General features: G+C 40.0%; 3 protein-coding genes across 4 annotated transcripts in view; all 3 read left to right on the top strand.

Annotated features, from left to right (window-relative positions):
• LOC115583229 (programmed cell death 1 ligand 1-like) overlaps positions 1-20022 on the top strand; it is a 102950-nt gene that overhangs the window by 73210 nt on the left and 9718 nt on the right. The window contains exons 7-8 of the mRNA XM_030419854.1: positions 7649-7924; positions 9174-9182. Of these exons, the coding sequence (XP_030275714.1) occupies positions 7649-7924; positions 9174-9182 (285 nt within the window). The remainder of the gene's footprint in view (positions 1-7648; positions 7925-9173; positions 9183-20022) is intronic.
• LOC115583294 (butyrophilin subfamily 1 member A1-like) lies at positions 533-19986 on the top strand. The gene is made up of 4 exons (XM_030419977.1): positions 533-827; positions 18077-18196; positions 19161-19499; positions 19806-19986. The coding sequence occupies exons 2-4, from the start codon at positions 18145-18147 to the stop codon at positions 19853-19855; spliced, it is 441 nt and encodes a 146-aa protein (XP_030275837.1). The 5' UTR covers positions 533-827; positions 18077-18144; the 3' UTR covers positions 19856-19986.
• Positions 809-5117, top strand: LOC115583281 (V-set domain-containing T-cell activation inhibitor 1-like). Of its 2 annotated transcripts, XM_030419953.1 has the most exons (4): positions 809-947; positions 2822-3145; positions 3754-3807; positions 4797-5117. In XM_030419953.1, exons 1-4 carry the CDS (start codon positions 896-898, stop codon positions 5114-5116), a joined length of 750 nt encoding a protein of 249 aa, XP_030275813.1. In that variant the 5' UTR covers positions 809-895; the 3' UTR covers position 5117. The 2 variants fall into 2 exon arrangements, with proteins under 2 accessions (XP_030275813.1, XP_030275814.1); XM_030419954.1 differs by lacking the exon at positions 3754-3807.

Raw genomic sequence — 20022 nt, 5'->3', positions numbered from 1 at the left:
GCATACTTGTGTCTAACATCTACAGACAGCACATGTTAAATAGATATGTTTGCAAATCTACTCTACTGTCCTAAAACCAGCCTCTGTCTTCATGAAGTCAAACCTCTGTGATCACATTTGGCTGCATTAAGACAACAGAGGAGGGTTGTGATGATGAGACGCTCCAACTCTCACCTGAAGTCACTCTTTTCTTTCTCCTCACACCTGCTGCAACACATCACTGATCACATGACTCATATATCCAATGAAAACGTGTCTGAATGTGTTTGTATGTATTTTTAAATGAAAAGCAGATATGAAACTGTGTGTGTGTGTGTGTGTGTGTGTGTGTGTGTTTCATATCATGTTTTAATAAAGCTTCTATTTTCCGAGAAACTCAAACATTTCCTTGTAGTTTCACTATCAGAAGGATTTAAAAACACATATATGTATTAAAAAGGCGTGAACACTAAACAGAGGTTGTCTGGGACATAAAACCAAATATTTCAAAAAAATGTATTGCAGTTCTCTCACTGAAATATTTTCAATATTGAGCTCATTTTCTTCTCATTGGGTCTGGTCCTGATGTTTTATTGGAGGAGCTGCACAGAGATGATTCACTGCTGCTGATCAGGAAGAGAAGCAGCTGTCAGACACTAACAGTGAAGCTGAAGCTGAATCTGAGGCTGGAAAGTGTTTTTATACACAGCTTTAATGTGAGTGTGAAGACAAAGTGCAGAATTCATGAGTCACAGTTAATATATGTGGTGACGACGCTTTTATTGTGAAGGTGTGTACCGGATGCTGAGGAACAGAAGCAGTTTGTGATGAAGCATCAGAGTGTTGAGGAGTGTGTGAAGCTCCGTCACATAGAGCCTCCATCAGTGAGGTGAATCCTCAGAGGACATCAACAACTATGGAGCTTCTTCCTCTCGTGTGTCTCTGTCTGCTGAGCTGCTCTGGAGACGGTAAGAAAACTGATATCATCACTGACACTTTGTCATTTCACTTTATTTCATCTCAACAGGAACAATGTGGAAACATGCTGGATGTTAATCAGGCTGCACATCGATAGTATTGATCGGATCGATTATAGAAGAATTACAGCAGAATGATGCTGAGTTTTATCTCGAGAAGCTTTATGATGATGTGACGTCATCACTGCTGTGTGTGTGCGTGTTCGTGCGTGTGCGCATGCTCGTGGGGCGTCGTCTCCATCCTGCTGCAGACTCTCGCAGGTTTCACAGAAACTCTTGTGATGAAATGAAACCTTCCGGATGTTGTGATCGTTGGACTTTGGACTCTTTTATCGGAGGTGAAATAAAACGCGTGTGTGTCTGAAGCCTGTTAAGGAGAAAATCAGGAAGATTTGACAGTTAATCATCGTTATTGAGTAACTCCTGAATCACTGTGATTTATAGACTATATAGGAGATAATGAGTTACTACAGGTCAGACTGGAGATAATCAATGAATCATCAGGTGATGATCAGTTCATGAGGAGGGCAATAAAATGATCTTTTAAAGGCGCATTTCAAAGAACTCAAGGACACATAACAACAGACAGTACAACAGAAACAGGAGACAGTTTAGTGCAAATGAGGATAAATAAATAAAATGAAATAAAATGAAATAAAATAAATAAGAAGATGTAATGACATGGTTCCAGGAGCTCGGCACAGAGTTCAGACTCTGCAGTCGTCACCATACAGGAAGTGAACCGGGCCGGGTCAGGCAGGGTCAGACTTCCAGGGTGAGAATAGAGAATAGAGTGTGATTATGTGATCAGTCTGACACAGAGAAGGCCACTCAGAATAATAAGTGTGTTTTCAGGTGAGATTTAAAGGTGGAGACAGTGTCAGAGGTGTGAATGTCTGCTGGGAGAGAGTTCCAGAGGCTGGGGCAGATCGGCTGACAGCTCTGGACCTCGTGGTGGTTCTGTTGGCAGATGGTGAAGAGCTAGATGGTAGAAGAGGACCGGAGAGTGCAGGAGGGTGTGTGGATGTGGATCAGGTCAGAGAGATATGATGGTGCCAGGTGATGAAGGATCTTTAAAAGTGAGGAGAAGAATCTTAAAATCACTGCAGGATTTGATCAGGAGCCGATGGAGCTGCTGCAGGCTGGAGTGATGTGTTCAGCAGAGGGAGTTCTGCTGATGATACGGCTGCTAAGTTCTGGACCAGCTGGAGTTCATGGAGTGATTTCTGATGAAGACCACGGAGGAGAGAATTACAGAAGTCCAGACGGGATGTAATCAGAGTGTTAACGAGAATATCAGTGCAGGCTGGTGTGAGTGAGAGACGGAGACGGTTGATGTTGTGTAGATGGAAGTTTGCAGACCAGGTAACATTATTGATTAGTGAATAATAATACAGAGTAGTTAACAGGTAGACTCACTGATTTTAATTACTTCATCATCATGTGAATAGTTAACTAATGATTAAGTTATTAGTAAGTAATAAGTTCTTAGTGTTTGTTGCTTCTTAGGTAATCAGTAGCAGCTCATTAAGAAAGTGTTCAGCATGTTGATTCACAGATGATTATGAACGAGTCATTACCTAATGATTAATGAATATAGTATCTCAGCATGTTCTCTCATTAATCATCAAGTTGTTCCTGATTGGTTCCTCAGTAACTCCTCATATGTTTGTTGACCTCATTGTAAAGTGTTGCTGCTGAATCTTTAACTTCAGCCTGTGAACTGCTGTAACAACATATTTCAGTGCTTTTATGAAACGTGAACCAAAAACAAAACAACAACCACAAATCACACATAAAGTCATCAGCAGGTCGTGTTGGGACGTTTGTGTGTTTGTTCTTTAACTTGTTGTGTTTTCTTCCAGGGTCAGTCGTCGTCACCGTGGAGGAAGGAAGTGACGCCATGTTGCCCTGCTCCATCAACACCAAGGAGAACATCGAGAAACTGACATTTGACTGGAAGAAAGGCGGTCTGGAGGTTTTCTTTTATCAGAACGGCAAACATTACAATAACGGAGGCCGAACAGGTCAAGATAAACAGTTCCAAGGACGCGTTTTTCATTTTGAGGATGAACTGAAACACGGCAACGCCTCCATAAAAATCAGCAGAACACAGCTGACTGACAGCGGAAACTACGCCTGTACTTTCCCCCCCAACAGAAGTCCATCCAGCGTCACTCTTCATGTCGGTGAGTATTTTATCAAACAGTTCTGACGACTGATGGACTGTTAAAGTTCTTACATTTAATCATTTGAAGTGTTTGTGTCACATTTCTTTCTCAAACCGTCTCCAGACTTCCTGTTAATGTCAACAATAAATGATTAAATCACATAATGATCACACTTTTATTTGTTTGTGTTTATTCTGACTGATGTAATGATTTGTTCTTTAATGTTTGGTTGGTGTTTATTACTAATTTACTGATTATAATATTGAAGGTAAAATAATTCTTAAATATAAAAATTATATTTAAATCAATACTGGAGAGACAGCTGCAGATATTATTTCCACAACTATCAGATAAATTAACATTGTGTAGATATTAATGTTATTAATGTTCCTCTGGTACGAGCTGCAGGTCTTCTGGTTATATTCCTGCTTTAACTCACTTCATCATGTTACTTTTTGTGGCTGCAGCGATCAAAGTTCCTCACAGAGACGAACAGTTTCATCTCAGATTAACTCAGAAACTCTGATTCTGTTGATGTTTCAGTTTCCCAGCATCACATGTTTTCCATGTTGGTGATATCACATCATCACTCTGATATAATTACTGTGTTCTGTTTTCCCTTTTAGCTCCTGATCCAGAGCGCTCTGTGTTAAAAGACAGAACAGGTGAAAACATCCCAGGTGAGTCCTGATTGTGATGACGTCACTCTCCACCTGTCACTAACAGTACATGGCTGTCATCAGCTCCACAGGCCTCAGTATCATTCAACACACTAACATCTGTTGAGCTGAACCTCTGTGTGTCATTCTGCTGTGTTACACATCTGGAGACAACAACATCTGTTCAGTTTGTGTCACTGTTAAAGATTTACACTAAAAACTACCTTTATATTATATTTATAATGACAGTGGATATAAATTCTAAATATTGTGCTTTGATCATCTCAGTGACAAAACACATTCGAAGTTTTCTCACACTCAATATTTCAGTTTATCAGATAACAGATAAAAACTAACTAGTCTCATTAAACAGACCAGGAATAAATCTTCATGAAGGTTTAAATGATCAGATTGTGTTGAATCTGTTTAGAGATGGTGATTCAGTCTTACTGTCAGTCTGCAGACTGGAGTTTGTGTTTCTTTTAAACTGCATGTCTGTGTAGTGTGTTTGGATACTGAGAGGTGTTTCTGATATTTTGTCCACCCTAGTTGAAAGAATTAAACTACAAGAATATTTTAAAACAGACCAGTTTAATGTGTCACAACCCTCTGTTATCAAGCAGATTTTCAGTAAAATGTATGAGCAATTTCTATTGAGGCAGCTTAATTAAAATATTTCTTACTAACGTGATTGATTCCCATTGACACATCAGGTTTGTATACCTTTGAAGATCCAGTCTTTCATTTTTAAAAATGTAGTTCATCAAATTTAGCAGGAGTTCACTGTGTATGTGAATCTGCCATGATATGAGTCAGAATCTGCCTCAAGATAAAAATGGTTAAAATAGTGCTGATTATGTTAATGAGGCTGATATTGTGCTTTTTATTTCTCTGTTCCTCTGTGTTTTGCTCTTCACACTTCAAATGAATATACAAGCAGAGTGTGGATTAAAAAAAAACATCCCACATTACGCTATAATTGTCCTTTAATATCGTTTATTTGTCCACAGGTGCAGCTCCAAGGCCGTCAGTCACAATACTTAATGGAACAAAGGACTGGGTCCTGCTGCAGTGTGAAGCTCATGGTGATCCACTTCCTACAGTAGAGTGGAAGGACAGTGATAACAACACTCTTAATGCTGATTCACCTCAGATCTCAGAGAGAAGAGGTCGATCATACATCACTGTCAACGTTACTGTGACCAAGACCGGCAGCTACAGCTGTGTAGCTACACAGGGGACACTCAGCCATCAGATTGGCTCTCAGATTTATGTGCCATTGGCAGGTCAGTGGTATTTAAATATTCAAACAATTATTCATGGATTTTAAAAACTTTAATGAGTTCAGACTGAACACACAGGTCATCAGCTCAAAGTTTGTTGATGTTGAAAAAGTTTCAGACTGAAGAAACTCTGAGACTTAAAACAGAAAAAGTAGATAAATGTGTTCTGGATGTAAATAAGAAGAAGTTCATGTTTGTGCTGCTGAAACATTCACTGTAAAAACTCTCCAGCTGTTAAATTAACTGGAATGAAATCAACTTTTGTGTTCAGTCTGAATTCACCTTTAAGGATCATTTCCATCATGAATTATTGTCTGTATGTTGGACATGACGACGTCCAGCTGTGATGATACATGACTACAATCTGAACACAGACACTTGATTCATGTGTTCATTAAGTTGATGAATCAGAGAAACTTTGAGTCCTGAAACACATCTGAGCTCCGTCTCCTGGAGTCACACTGGAGCTGCTTCTGGTTCTGATGTCACAGGATCTTCATCACTGAATCTTTTTCTCAGTGACATAAAAGAATGATGTTGGTACCGGGCTCAGGTCCACTGAGGAGCTCAGACTGAAAGTGCTCCTGAACTCTGAGCCTCCTTTTCTGTCAAGTTTGTGGCTCCTTTCCAGTTGAGAGGCAGTTTCCACAAACGAGGCCTGTAGTGAAGCTCCACAGCTGCCTCTTCTGCCTGCTGACTGTTTCAATCCTTCACAGCGACTGTCTGTCAGTTCACACCTGGACAAGTTCAATGTACAGACATGTGCTCACTGAACAAAGATTTCTGCATCCACACACTCAAATGAATCACAGCACACAAAGTGAGTCTCACACACAGCTGAGCTGGTTGTTCAGCACATAATAACTACGAGGTGTAACTGTGGAGGAACTGATGGACCCGACTGACAGAACTGGATCAGAACACACAAACAGAATATGAGCTGCTGAGTGAGTAGAAGAGGAAACAGAAGATAATCTGACATGACGCTGATCTGAAGTGATGAGTTATGATGAGAGATAATAACAACATGAGTCATTAAACATCATCACAGGTTTTAACTCACTCTGACTAAATATTCATCAAACGTTACATTCCTGCATCCAGAAAGACAGAAACAGAACAACAGCTGCTGAACCTTCACACAGTGTTACAGCTCAGTTTAACGTCACTTTATCACTTATTTCTTGTGCGTCAGTCTGCAGCTGTTGTAGTCGTTTGATTTGATGTCTGATGGTGAATCTAAATGATAAAAACATGAAACAAAGCTGCAGTTTTTAATGAATAATAAAGGATGACGCTCTTCTTCCTGTTTGAGCTGCTGTCCAATACAACAGAAGAATTATAACAGATGTGATGATCAGTTTTCTGTTCTGGCAGCTGGAGACTGTCCATCAAATACACTCAGTGGACACTTTATTAGGTTCACCTGTACGACCTGTTAACGAGATCAGATTCAATACATCTTTATTTACACTGAGTGAATTAACGAGACAGAGAAAATTCAGTGTAACGTCCAACCAGAGGTGTAAAAAGCAGCGAGGAGCAGATTGTGTACATTCAGTTTGTATCAGAGTAACTAGTAACTATATCTGTCTGATTAATGTAGTGGAGTAAAAAGTACAATATCACCTTTTGAAATGTAGTGAAGTAGAAGTTTAGAGTACAATTATCAGCTCAGTAATGGAGTATTTGTACCCGCGTGTCTCTAAATGTTTGTTAATCTGAGTTGTTGTCAGAGACTCAAACAAAAAGCTTTTAAACACTTAATGTTTCATATTTTAAAACACATTATTTCTCTGACTTTAGTGTCATAAATAACATATCAGACAACAAATCTCATGTGACGTCATTTCAGGATTATATTTTAGTGAGTCGTGATCTTTTTTTTTTTTTTTAAATCAACTTAAAGCTTTTTAAAGTTAAAACAGTTTGGATGGTCGACTGTATAAAATCCAGACGAAGCCTCCAGGTGTGAAAGTGACTCCAGTGCTGAAGAGTCTTAAACCTGCATTCTTTCTAACCACCAGCAGGGGGCGACTCCACTGGTTCCAAGAAGAAGTCGAAATCAAGAGACAAGTGAAGTCATTTTCTCATAAGCTTACGTACGTAAGCTTATGAGAAAATGACTTCACTTGTCTCTTGATTTCTTCCCTCAGTAAACAGTCTCCTGATGAGTTCATGCTCTCAGTCTCTAGTTTCAAGTCTTCTTCAACACAACATGATGTTCATTTAGTCAGTTATTCTCCTGTTGACAGTAAAACAGACCAGAAAGCAGCTGTGTGTGTGTGTGATTTAGGGGGCGTGGCTTCCTCGTGATTAACAAGTCAGATCCAATCAGGATCTCCTCCTCAGCTCCGCCCCCTCTCATCCAAATATGGTCACTTCTGGCTCCAAAGGAAACAAGATGTTTTTGACGGCTGTGATGTCAAACTGGAGGCTTCAAACCGGCAGCTTTTATTGTTATATTGTGCTTTTTTTTCTGTTTGTCTTCAACACTCTTTGATCCTCATTGAAATCCAGGAGAATGTTTTTAATCACGTAAACTTTCTTAATATATTTATTTATATTTATATTCACAGGTGCAGCTACCAAACCTTCTGTCACCATTATTAAAACAGATGATGGGACGATTCTGCAGTGTGAAGTTGTTGGTGCTTCTCCAAAACCTAAAGTGGAGTGGAAGGACAGTTCTGGAAACATCCTTCCTGTTAAAGATCTGAAGGAAACAGAAAGAGGAGACAGCTACGACATCGTCCTCCAAGCTGCTTTGACAAAGACGGACAACTTCCGCTGTGTCGTCACTCAGAAAGAAATCAACCATCAGATTTATGCTGAGAGTTATGCGAACATCAGTGGTGAGATTTTAATATTTCAATGCTTTAAAATCTGTATTATCTGTTAACTCAGTTTGTCTCTTCTTTATCTGATTCTGTCTGAACATCTGAAACAATGAAGTGTGACAAACATCCAAACACAGAATAAATCCTGAAGCAGTCCAACACTTCTTCATGACTCTGAACATAAAGGCTGTGGAGCTGCAGTTTTTACTGCACCATGTAAACTTGTAATTATAACCGTTGTGTTGCAGTGAAGGTCCAACATGACAAACAGCTTCCTCGTACTTTATTCATCAACTGCAGCAGAGTCGGTTCATCACAAGATGAGTTTGAACTTCAAATCCAGCGTTCAGTTTTGAGTTGCAGTGAAACTGAGATGAGAACAACAGATGAAGTGTAACACTGTGGTTTATAAATGTGAGCAGGAGTCTTCCTCCTCTGTCTGAGCCTGAAACCAGGAGTGAAGAAATGTTCACCACCTCCAACATTTACTCATGTTTGACTTGTGATGGAGAATCAGAGTCATGACACAGTTTGTCCACTAGAGGGCAGCATCAGGCTCATTTACACTGTTAAAAAGTCCCTCTCATTACATACAGTCACATTTTATATTCATCACATCTAAAGGATCCTAATCAGGTTTTAAAATGTTTCAGACTGAGTGAAAAATTCCGTCTTCTACTGAGACTCAACTTCAATAATCTACAGACTGTGTTGATCTGCTGCCATCAGGCCCAATAACTGTGGACCCGACCAGCACCAAGAAGCTCCCAGTGATTTGAATCTTCATGTTTGTGGACAGTAGTCAGTGGTGGAAGAAGTACTCGGATACTTTACTGAAGTGACAGAAGCAGAAACACAAAGTAAAAATACTCTGTTCCAAGTAAAAGTCCACTTGAGTAAAAGTGTCAAAGTGTCAGTAAAAGTGTTGTGAAGAAGTTTTCTATTTGATCAGATGATCCTGTGTTTTTACTGTCAGATCAAAGTGATGAATGGAACTAAGTCCATTTGTTTCTTCACTGCTGGGACCAGAACCAGAAGCAGCCTCTGAGCTGTGGAGCCCAGCAGGAGGAAACTGGACCTGAGATCAGAGCTAACATCACTGTTCCTGCTCACATTCATCCCAGTGGAGTTTTCATGTGGAACAAGTTCAGATCTCAGGAGCAGACTCACCTTTAGTGGTTCTGTGTGGGCTGTGAGGTCCAGTCTGCTGCTCATCATCTGCACTCAGGTTCTGACTCTCTCAATCACTTTTCATCTGTTTCAGGGTCCAACACTGGATGGATCGTTGGTTTTTTAGTTGTCAGCCTCCTTTTAGTTGTTGTCAGTGTTGTTGGTGGGCTTTACATCAAACATCTCAGAAAAGAAACTTGTAAGAAAGGTAAGTTTAAATATTGAATCAACATATTAATGATGAACAAACAACACAACTCATTCTTTACATGTATCTCATGTTCAGAGTCTTGACAGATGTTTTATCTCCTCAGACGTGAATCATTCTGTTGGTTTTTCCACTCGAGACATTTGAGACGTTCTTGAATATAACTGTGTTGTTCTTCCTGCAGACGAGGAGAAGAGAGAGCCTCAAACTGAACCCAACTCATCGACCTCGCTGAGAGAATCCAGCTGATCCAGAAATGTGACTCTCTCTGCATGTGCTGTGAAGTTTGCTGCTGCTGAATGTGTTGAGTTGTGACAGTGAAACATTTAAAGAAAGCAGTCAGAGTTTCAGACGATGCTGGATGATAGTGAGGACGTTTTGTCTGCTTGTTTCAGGCAGTTTAAGAGTTCAAACCTGTTTTAAAGTCACTTTAAAGTGGAAATGAGTTTTTGGGATCAGGGTTGTGATGGCAGCAACGTGGAAATGAAGGTTGTTTGCACTTTGATGCAGAAGACGGAGATTTGGACTGAGGTGCACATTACTTGGCGTTTCTTTTAAGGAGAAGATAGTTTTCAGTTGTGATCCTGTTGAGTATATTTAGTGTACAGTAGTAACACTTACCTGATACGTCAGCTCGCCTCTTGTTGTTACTTCCACCGTTGATTCACCTCCACTGACTGACCACATTAACACACCTGTCACAGTCACATTACCTGATGAGCTCGCTTCTGTCTCAGCAGTTGTTAAAGTGCTTTCATTTTGTTTCCTTCATTGTTTTATATTTAACATGCACCATAATATACATTACTATCAGCCCTTCACAATAAGAGCTGGTCCACATGCAGCACAGTGACATGTACCTGTAACAGAAGAGAGCAGGTGGCCTTTAATGCTGACAGAACTGATTATTAATGAATCCTTCTGTGAAGTGAGAATTAAATGAATTCTGATATTTGGTGAGATTCAGTTCCACTCTTGTGCAGCTTGAAGAGAAAAAATGACGGAGCGAACAAACTTTGACTCTGTTATTAATGTTGTTGAGGACAAAGACGAGCTCTTTCTCTCTGTTCTATGTTGCTTTTATTCTTTTATTTTTATACTCTGATGATCTGATGCGTCTCTAGCAGCTGGTCAGTTAATCACACGTCGCTGGTTGGATCCCCGGCTCCTCCCGTCCACATGTCCAAGTGTCCTTGAGCAACAGGCTGAAGCCCAAACTGCTCCTGATGGTCAGACCAGCACCTTGCATGGTAGCTGACTGCCATCAGTGAGTGAGTGAGTGAGTGAATGGATGAATGAGGGCAGCAGTGATGTATAAATGCGTCTATTTACCAAATCTTCTCAGACTGCTTGTAGAGCTTAAAGCTCCTGACTGAGCTCCACATGTGCTTTAAAACCATCAGACTTCACTGAACTGAAGCTGCTGTTAACGCTGTCAGTCACTGTGAATATAATGTGACTTTACATTTGACATTTGTGTTGTTGGCATTATTTGGGTGGAGCCTGTGTTGGTTCTTGTTTGTGTTTTAAGGTGCTCAGCAGTCTGTCAGGTCCAGTTCCACACTGATGGTTCTGTTGTTCACTGATGATGCTCTTGTCGTGTTTCAGGTCATTTCAGGCAGCGCTTCATCATTTCTGTACAAACGTTTGAATAAAACATGAAAACTGTCAAACTGTGTGTTGTGACTGTTTCTGATGTTTCTGTGTTCAAACTGGGATCAAAGAAATAAAAGTGATTTTAATTTCTGGGTGTGATTCTGAGATGATCTCTATTTTACAGACATTAAAACAGTTTGAATGAAACAATATTTCAGATACGTCAGATTTAAAACAAAACTTCTAACAAACAGTTTACTGCACTGACAACTTCATTAATGGAGATTTAAACTGAATATTAATTAAACCAACAAATCATTTTGATCCTGACACAATAAACTGTAGAAATATGAGCTCCTAAAGTCTAATAAGATATTTTTCATCTTGTGCAGTCTATTAATATATTAATACGTTATATCTGACTTTTTTTTTAATCTCTATTTCCTGTCTTCTTTCTAGACAATAAAAAAAAATATCTGGAAATATTTTGAAATACTGATCATAATCAGTTAGTCTTAACAGATCCTTTACATGTTTACACTAATTTTCCTGATATACCTACAAGATTAATATTAGATAATATACACGTTTGCCTAAAATATGAACGAGTGCATGAACGATCGTTCATTGAACGCGTTCATGCACAACACTGGATGTAACAGTGTGGATGTTCTGTATGTCTGAATATCTGCTGCAGGTCAGACAACAAGCAGCACATCAGTGAAACGCAGCCTGAAGCAGGTGAGTTCTGTTACTGAAATGTTACTGTGGGCTTTGTCTGTTGCTCTGGGTCAGGTGTGTGCACCTCTGTCAACATACAGTTGGACATCAATGTGAACATCTTATCCAGAGAAGACAGACGGTTTGAAAGAGGAGTAAAAGATCCACGTATGTCAAACTGTAACGATGGTCTTTGAACAGAGGAGGTGGACTAAGACGTCACTTATCACCCTCCTGCAATGCTGTACTGAGTTCTCTCACCTGGGCTCACCTGGCCTTAGTAACACACGTGAAGGTCGGTTGGGTCAACGACCTACAAGTGGCCCTGATGACTCTGTAAGGACACTCCCACACAGAGTTTAAGAGCCTGACGATGTTGCACTTTGTTGTAAATAGTTGAACCCAGAAGTGGACAGTGAGGCAGAGAGAGTAGTGAGCAATCAGCCTCTCAGTGCATCTCTGCAAGCACAACAGGAAGCAAAACACCAAAACACAAAAACCCACCACAGAACAACGACAGACTGAAGAAGCCTCTAAACGTTTTCAGGAAACTTGTCTATGATTCAGCATTTAGAGTTACTGTGACCTGGATGACTGAGAACCTTCAGCAAAAGTTAGATTTGCCTGTGTTTTGTCCTGTATTTAATTAAATACTGTACACAGACGAGATATTTCAGGTTCAAACTAATAAACTATGTTGATTTCTGAGCTTCTTGTGATTCTGATGGCATCAACACGCTTCAAACTAGTTTGGGATAGTGGCAACAAAAGACTCCACAGGTGAGCAGGTTCACTGGTAACAGGTGATGGTGTGATGAAGGCTCAGTCAGTCACAGGTCAGGTTGGAGCAGGTTCAACTGTGAAACACATGACACACATGACTGTATAAAGGATGTTAGAACATGTTCTCAGGAACACTTCATAAACTGTTGTCAGTGAACAGGTTGATTGTAAATGACTGCACTCTGGTTTCATTCAGGTTTTTACACAGTGTGACGACTCAGAGTTAGAAACTTTATGGTTAAGTTCAGTGGCGTGCACAGACTTTTTGAAGGGCAGGGGCGAAAAGAAAAAAAAGGGCACATACAGCACGTTCTCACCACTGAAGAGGGCACTAACTTCTGTGTTTTGCGGAGGGCACTTTAGACATGTTTATATGTTATACAAATGGCACATTATATAGCCTTAAAACAGACTAACTAGACAGACTACTCAAGTTAATTTGTAGTTAGGATCAGCATCCACGAGAACTGTGTAGATTCAACATTGGACTGTGAAGAACAGACAGAGACATGGATGTATTAAGGAAGTAAAACCCTGGGGGGTCTGGGGGTCTTCCCCCAGAAAATTTTCAATTAAGTAGATGCCATTTCCTGTATTCTAGTGCATTTTAACACCAAATTAGCACCAGAGAATCCAAACTGGTTCTGTGAGATATAGTTCTGGCTCAATATAGATTAAAAAAAAAAAACTTCTGGAGTTTAGTGTGTTTTCTTCACCCAATAGGGCTCTGTGATAAAAACACAGGGAACAATACACATTTAAAATATTTATTTGACACCTCAAAAGAAACAAACTATGATGTAGCATGGACATACAGTGGCTTGCAAAAGTATTCACCCCCCTTGAACTTTTCCACATTTTATCATGTTACAACCACAAATGTAAATGTATTTTAATGGGGTTTTATGTGATAGACCAACACTAAATGGTGCATAACTGTGAAGTGGAAGGAAAATGATACATGGTTTTTAAACATTTTTTTGAAATAAAAAACAGAAAAGTGTGGTGTGCAAAAGTATTCACCCCCCTGAGTCAACACTTTGTAGAACCACCTTTCCCTGCAATGACAGCTGCAAGTCTTTCGGGGTAAGTCTCTACCAGCGATGCACATATAGAGACTGAAATATTTGCTCATTCCTTCTTGCAAAATAGCTCAAGTTTAGTCTGATTGGATGGAGAGTGTCTGTGAACAGCAATTTTCAAGTCTTGCCAGATATTCTCACTTGGATTTAGGTCTGGACTTTGACTGGGCCATTCTAACACATGAATATGCTTTGATCTAAACCATTCCATTGTAACTCTGACTGTATGTTTAGGCTTGTTGTCCTGCTGGAAGGTGAACCTCCGCCCCAGTCTCAAGTCTTTTGCAGACTCTAACAGGTTTTCTTCCAAGATTGTCCTGTATTTGGCTCCATCCATCTTCCCATCCAATGGATTGAACCGTGCTCTGTGAGATGTGCAAAGCTTAGGATATTTTTCCATATCCTAACCATGCTTTATTAAACTTCTCCACAACTTTATCCCTGACCTGTCTGGTTGGGCTTGATGATGCTGTTTGTTCAACAATGTTCTGTAGCAAACCTCTGAGGCCTTCACAGATCAGCTGTATTTACACTGAGATTAGATTACACACAGGTGGACTCCATTTACTAAATTGGGTGACTTCTGAAGGCAATTGGTTGCACTGGATTTTATTTAAGTGTATCAGAGTAAAGTGGGGTGAATACTTTTGCACACCACACTTTTCAGTTTTCTATTTTTAAAAATGTTTGAAAACCTTGCATCATTTTCCCTCCACTTCACAATTATGCACCACTTTGTGTTGGTCTATCACATGAAATCTCATTAATATACAATTAAGTTTGTGGTTGTAACGTGACAAAATGTGGAAAAGTTCAAGGGGGGTGAATACTTTTGCAAGCCACTGTATATGTTTCCAACTGAGCTGTGCACTTAAAAAGGCATTTTAAAGAAAAGCATTTTTAAAAATTAAAATAGAATAAAAAAGCTTTAAAAAGCTATTCCCGCAAGACTTAGCTAGGCTAGCTCCTCAGCATAGGCTTAAACATGTGATAGGCATCTCTACCTAATAATAGCACTTCCAGGCTACATACACTAGTATTTAGTAATGCAACATTGGTAACTTAATACACAGCTTGCTGTATTAGCTACTACCTCACACAGCAGTAGGATGCCGGGTTGCACCTCAGTCAGTATTAAGTCCCCACTGACATGTGACCATTTGAGAGAGAGTGTGTCTAAAACTGAATACTTAAATGGATGGAATGGACTTATTTTAACAACGGGAATGTGTTCTTAAAACTTAAGTTACCATCTATCTGGCTGCTATCAATTTATTCCATAATATACTAAATACAATGAATCTAACTGACCTAGCCTAAATTATAAATTGAAAATGAAATCTAGAAAGTTTATCAGCCCATCGGCCGTTTGCAAAAAATAAATAAATAAATACATTTAAAAAAAACAGAAAATATGTGCTAATGGCCATACAAAGTGTATTGAACATAAACAGGGTTTAACTTGTTGAGACCATAAAATGACTCTGGGAAAGCTTTCATGCCTTAACTGGAATCAATATTCTCCATCCAATGTCAGCGCAATGGCAGAGAGCACTTGTGTTTTACCAACCACGAGGGCACTTAAGCACGCGTTCATACCACCCAAGACTAGAGGGCAGGTTATCATGTTTTGCCAACCGGGAGTGCGCTAAATCTTGTTTTAACCACCCAAGAGAGCAATTAAGTGTTTTATTTTCACCTAAGAGGACAGTTTAGTGTGTTTTGCCAATGAGGAGGGCACTTAAAGACGCCCTTTTGCCACCCAAGTGGACAGTTTATCATGATTTAACCAGCCAAGAGGGCAGTTTAGTGTTTGTTTCACCCAAGAGGGCAGTTTAGTGTGTTTTGCCAACCAGGAGGGCACTTTAGCATGCGTTTTTTTGCCTCCCAAGAGGGCACTTTAGCATGCGTTTTCTCCTCCCAAGAGGGCACTTTAGCACACATTTTTGCCTCCCAAGAGGGCACATTAGCACGCGTTTTTGCCACCCAAGAGGGCAGTTTATCATGTTTTAACCAGCCAAGGGGGCAGTTTATCATGTCTTAACCAGCCAAGGGGGCAGTTTAGTGTGTTTTTTCCACCCAAGAGGGCAGTTTAGCACGCGTTTTGGCTACCAAGAGGGCACTTTAGTGCGCGTTTTTCATCAACTGGGCCACAAAGGGGGGGCGACCGCCCCCCGCCACCAACCCAACCAACCCAACCCCCCCCCCCCACCTGTGCACATCACTGGTTAAGTTGTTACTGAGAAAATGGATTTCAAGCTTCCTGTCATTCAAATGTGTACGATGAGTTTGTCACGTATCATTTCCTCTTTTGAGAAGGCTGCTGTTTTCCACTTCTGGTCAAACAGCATCTGTGGTTAAAACATGAGCTGAAGAGACTTTTATGTTTTGTTCCAACAGACGGAGGTTAAACCAAATGTAAATAAATTGACTGCAGTTTTCTCACTGATATATTTTCAATATTTTGCTCGTTTTCTTCCCATTTGAGACACAAACTGTTAGAAATATGTTTGTATGTAAAAATAACGTTCCATATTAAATCTGAATGTGTCCCCTTTCACATTCAGATTTAACTCTTCACTTTCTTTGTTTACATATAAACATGTATTGCTCTCGGTCAGGTGTGTGCACCTCTGTCAACATACAGTTAAAACACCATTAAAACAGTGCAATCATTTGCAGTTCATTTTCGCGATATTAAATAATTGAGACAAAGACGAGATATTTCAGGTTCAAACTAATAAACCATGTTGAGCATGTTCCCAGGAACACTTCATAAACTGTTGTCAGTGAACAGGTTGATTGTAAATGACTGCACTTTGATTTTATTCAGGTTTATAAATGTCTTCACTTGCACAGTAATAATCAGACTATTCTACTAAGATGCACTCAGGACATTTTCGCAACATTTATCAATATAATGACACAACAGAATTGATGCAGTGATGTAACAGCATGGATGTCCTCTTAACATACAGTTGGGCCTCAATGTGAACATCTTATCCAAAGAAGACAGACGGTTTGACAGAGGAGTAAAAGATCCACATATGTCAAACTGTAACGATGGTCTTTGAACAGAGGAGGTGGACTAAGACGTCACTTATCACCCTCCTACAATGCTTTACTGAGTTCTCTCACCTGGGCTCACCTGGCCTTAGTAACCTACATGAAGGTCAGTTGGGTCAACGACCCACAAGTGGCCCTAAAGACTCTGTAAGGACACTCCGACACAGAGTTTAAGAGCCTGACGATGTTACACTTTGTTGTAAATAGTTGAACCCAGAAGTGGACAGTGAGGCAGAGAGAGCAGTGTGCAGGGTAATTTATTTGACTTCATAAGGTATCTTGCAGGTGAAGGGGGGTGAGACTGGTGCTGGTGGTAAACATGGTGAGTACAGACTCAGGTGAGAACAGAGTGAAGCTGTTGGCTGCAGAGGTGCTGGGTAGCTGGAATCACAACAGAAGCAAAACACCAAACCACAAAAATCCACCACAGAACAACGACAGACTGACTGTTGACTCCTCTCCAGTTAGTTAGAACTGAAGAAGCCTCTAAACGTCTTCAGGAAACTGAAACATGTCCAGTTGTCTACGATTCAGCATTTAGAGTTACTGTGACCTGGATGACTGAGAACCTTCAGCAAAAGTTGGATTTGCTTTTATCTTTTCCTAAATCTAATCATATACTGTACAGAGGAAATATTTCAGGTTCAAACTAATAAAGTATGTTGATTTACTAATGATTTCTCTTTTGCTGTTGCTTTTCCTGTAGCACTTTGAGATTTGTTTAAATGTAAAATGCATCACAAATTAAATATATCCTGTTTTGAGAACACTGCCTCGTCCCCTGCAAACGTTCGATCATGGTTTCACTGTTAGAGGATACAGAGTTACATTGTAATGGCTGTAGAGGTAAAGTGGGTCATTAGTGTCCTTGAGCAAGACACTGAACCACAAATTGCTCCTGATGAGCAGTTGACACCTTGCATAGAAAGCTTCTGCCATCAGTGTAAGAATGTGACAGAATTTGTAAGTCGCTTTGGACAAATATGTCTGCTAAATGCCCTAAAATGTAAATGTAAAACGTCTGTGAGAATAGAAAACGATCTATTATATTGTAATTATTCTCCTGAATGCTGCTCAGTGGTTCCAACATGTTCATGCTCACCAACTGTGGGAAGCTGTGTGGTAACTGAGGGCAGTGTGGGCAGAGGTAACCAACGTTAACCCCATGCAGGGCACATAGCAGGTTTTCTGACTGTTGGGTTTACCAACATTTTGTGTCTGATACTCTGACACTCCTGTGAAATGAGCTCAGGTCCTCTCCATCAACTCCAGTTCCTAATGTGTTCAACTGAGTTTAAATACACAGTATTAACTTCTGCCACGAGGAAACTCTCAATCTAACCGATGAAATAAAGACAGTTTGAGGTGTTGTGAAACAGCGTGGGAACATGGAAGTTGTCAGTTCTGAAATATTCATACAGGATGTGCTGCAGCCCTCACTGCTTGCTGGCTGAGAAACCTCAAAAGTTTGTGATGAACCAATCAGAGTGTTGAGGTTTCCTGTGGAGCTCACTTATATAGAGCCTCCATCAGAGTGTTGAGGAGTGTGTGAAGCTCCGTCACATAGAGCCTCCATCAGTGAGGTGAATCCTCAGAGGACATCAACAACTATGGAGCTTCTTCCTCTCGTGTGTCTCTGTCTGCTGAGCTGCTCTGGAGACGGTAAGAAAACTGATCATCATCACTGACACTTTGTCATTTCACTCCTCTTCATTATTCTTCTTTATGTTGTCATTAGGGTTGTTTATAATGTCATCAAGAACCCGCCTGAATCAGGAGTAGGTGGAGCACTTAAGGTATCCTTGATAAATAGCAGCAACTATGCTCAGATGGGGGCTTGAAAACTGTTTCTGATATCAATACTGTGATATATTGTAGCGATGACTAATGATACTTTGACAATCAATCTGATCTATAATCATCAGTAATGAGGACATAATGACGAAAGTATTAGAACAAACAGAAAACTACATCACTTTACTGTAATACAGTCTTTAAAACCACTTATGACATCACGTGATATAATGACATCATCATCTGATCATAAACAGTTTAGTCTCATATCACAATAACAATATAACATTGAGATGTAGCTCAGTGCTAGACTTTCAGATTTCTCCAATAATAAATCAGAGAAACATCAGTGAACATAATTCTGTTAAAAACATAATTCTGTTTAAAAACATAATTCTGTTTAAAAACATAATTCTCTGTCATGTGAAGCTTTAATCTGATGTCCTGAGAAAGTTCAGTGAACACATTTGAATCACAAAGTGAAACAACATGTGTGTTCAGTAGTTTGGTGGTTAGTTGTGTCTTTGAATCCAGTCCAATAAATCAAGTTCTGACATGAATAAAACTACAACTTCTCCTGGTGTTATAAAGATGAACAGTTTCCACAGCTGAACACATTTTGTAACATTCAAACACAAACACTCAATAACAGAAACCTAATTAACTTTACTGTAAGATTAAATATACTGAAAATATGTCAGTACAAGCTCGACACAACCAAAACTATCATGTTAGAGGAAACAGGTGTTTTGTTGTGTAAAGTTGTTATCTGACTTTGTTTCCTGATGACTCTGCATGTTAACATACTGACTAACATGTTTTTATCTTCCAGCTGTCAAAGTGCTCGTGAAAGAAGGCAGTGATGCTGTTTTACCCTGTTTGATCAGCACCAAGGAGGACATCACAGGACAGGTCTTTGACTGGAAGAAAGATGAAAGTCGAAAGGAGAAGAAGGAGGTGTTCATATATGATGCAGGCAATCATTACAATAACGGACATACAGGTCAAGATGATCAGTTCAAAGGTCGAGTCTCATTTTTTGAAGATCAACTGCAGCGCGGCAACGCCTCCATAAAGATCACAAGAACAAAGATGGCCGACAGTGGGAACTACAGCTGTGATTTTCCAGGTTTTGAGCTGGGTCAACCATCCATCATTGAGCTTGTTGTTGGTGAGTGCTTTCATTAAACAGTTAAAGATGTCGCTCATTTACTGCTGCGACTGGTTCCAGAGTCCCAGATGGACTTTTGTTCAGTGGTCAGAATCCACATCTGGCAGGGCCTCGAGCCCACAGAGCTGCAGCCACATCTGGAGAGACCACCTCTGTATCAAACATGCTGATATCAGAGACACACTGCAGATTATGTCTCTCTGTACAATGAAGCTTCAGCCGTCTGTAGAAGATGAAATATGACTTTTACACAGTATTACCTGTCTGTTTCAAAACTATCTAACATGTGTTTGTTTTGCCTTTCAGATCCAGTCTTAAAGGACAGAACCAATGAAAACATCCCAGGTGAGTCCTGATTGTGATGACGTCACTCTCCACCTCTACATGTCTCTGTAAATGTCTTCTCAGGCCTGTCAGTCTGAACACTTACATCTGTGGGCCTGAACCTCTCTGTGTTCACCTGACTGGGATCAGTCGTCACTTACAGGTGGACACGTTTATTATATTTTAGTTATACAACAAC

Source organism: Sparus aurata, chromosome 6 (genome assembly GCF_900880675.1).
Source record: "Sparus aurata chromosome 6, fSpaAur1.1, whole genome shotgun sequence".
In the NCBI taxonomy this organism is placed as follows: Eukaryota; Metazoa; Chordata; class Actinopteri; order Spariformes; family Sparidae; genus Sparus; species Sparus aurata.
This window is presented reverse-complemented; position numbering and strand designations above follow the sequence as displayed.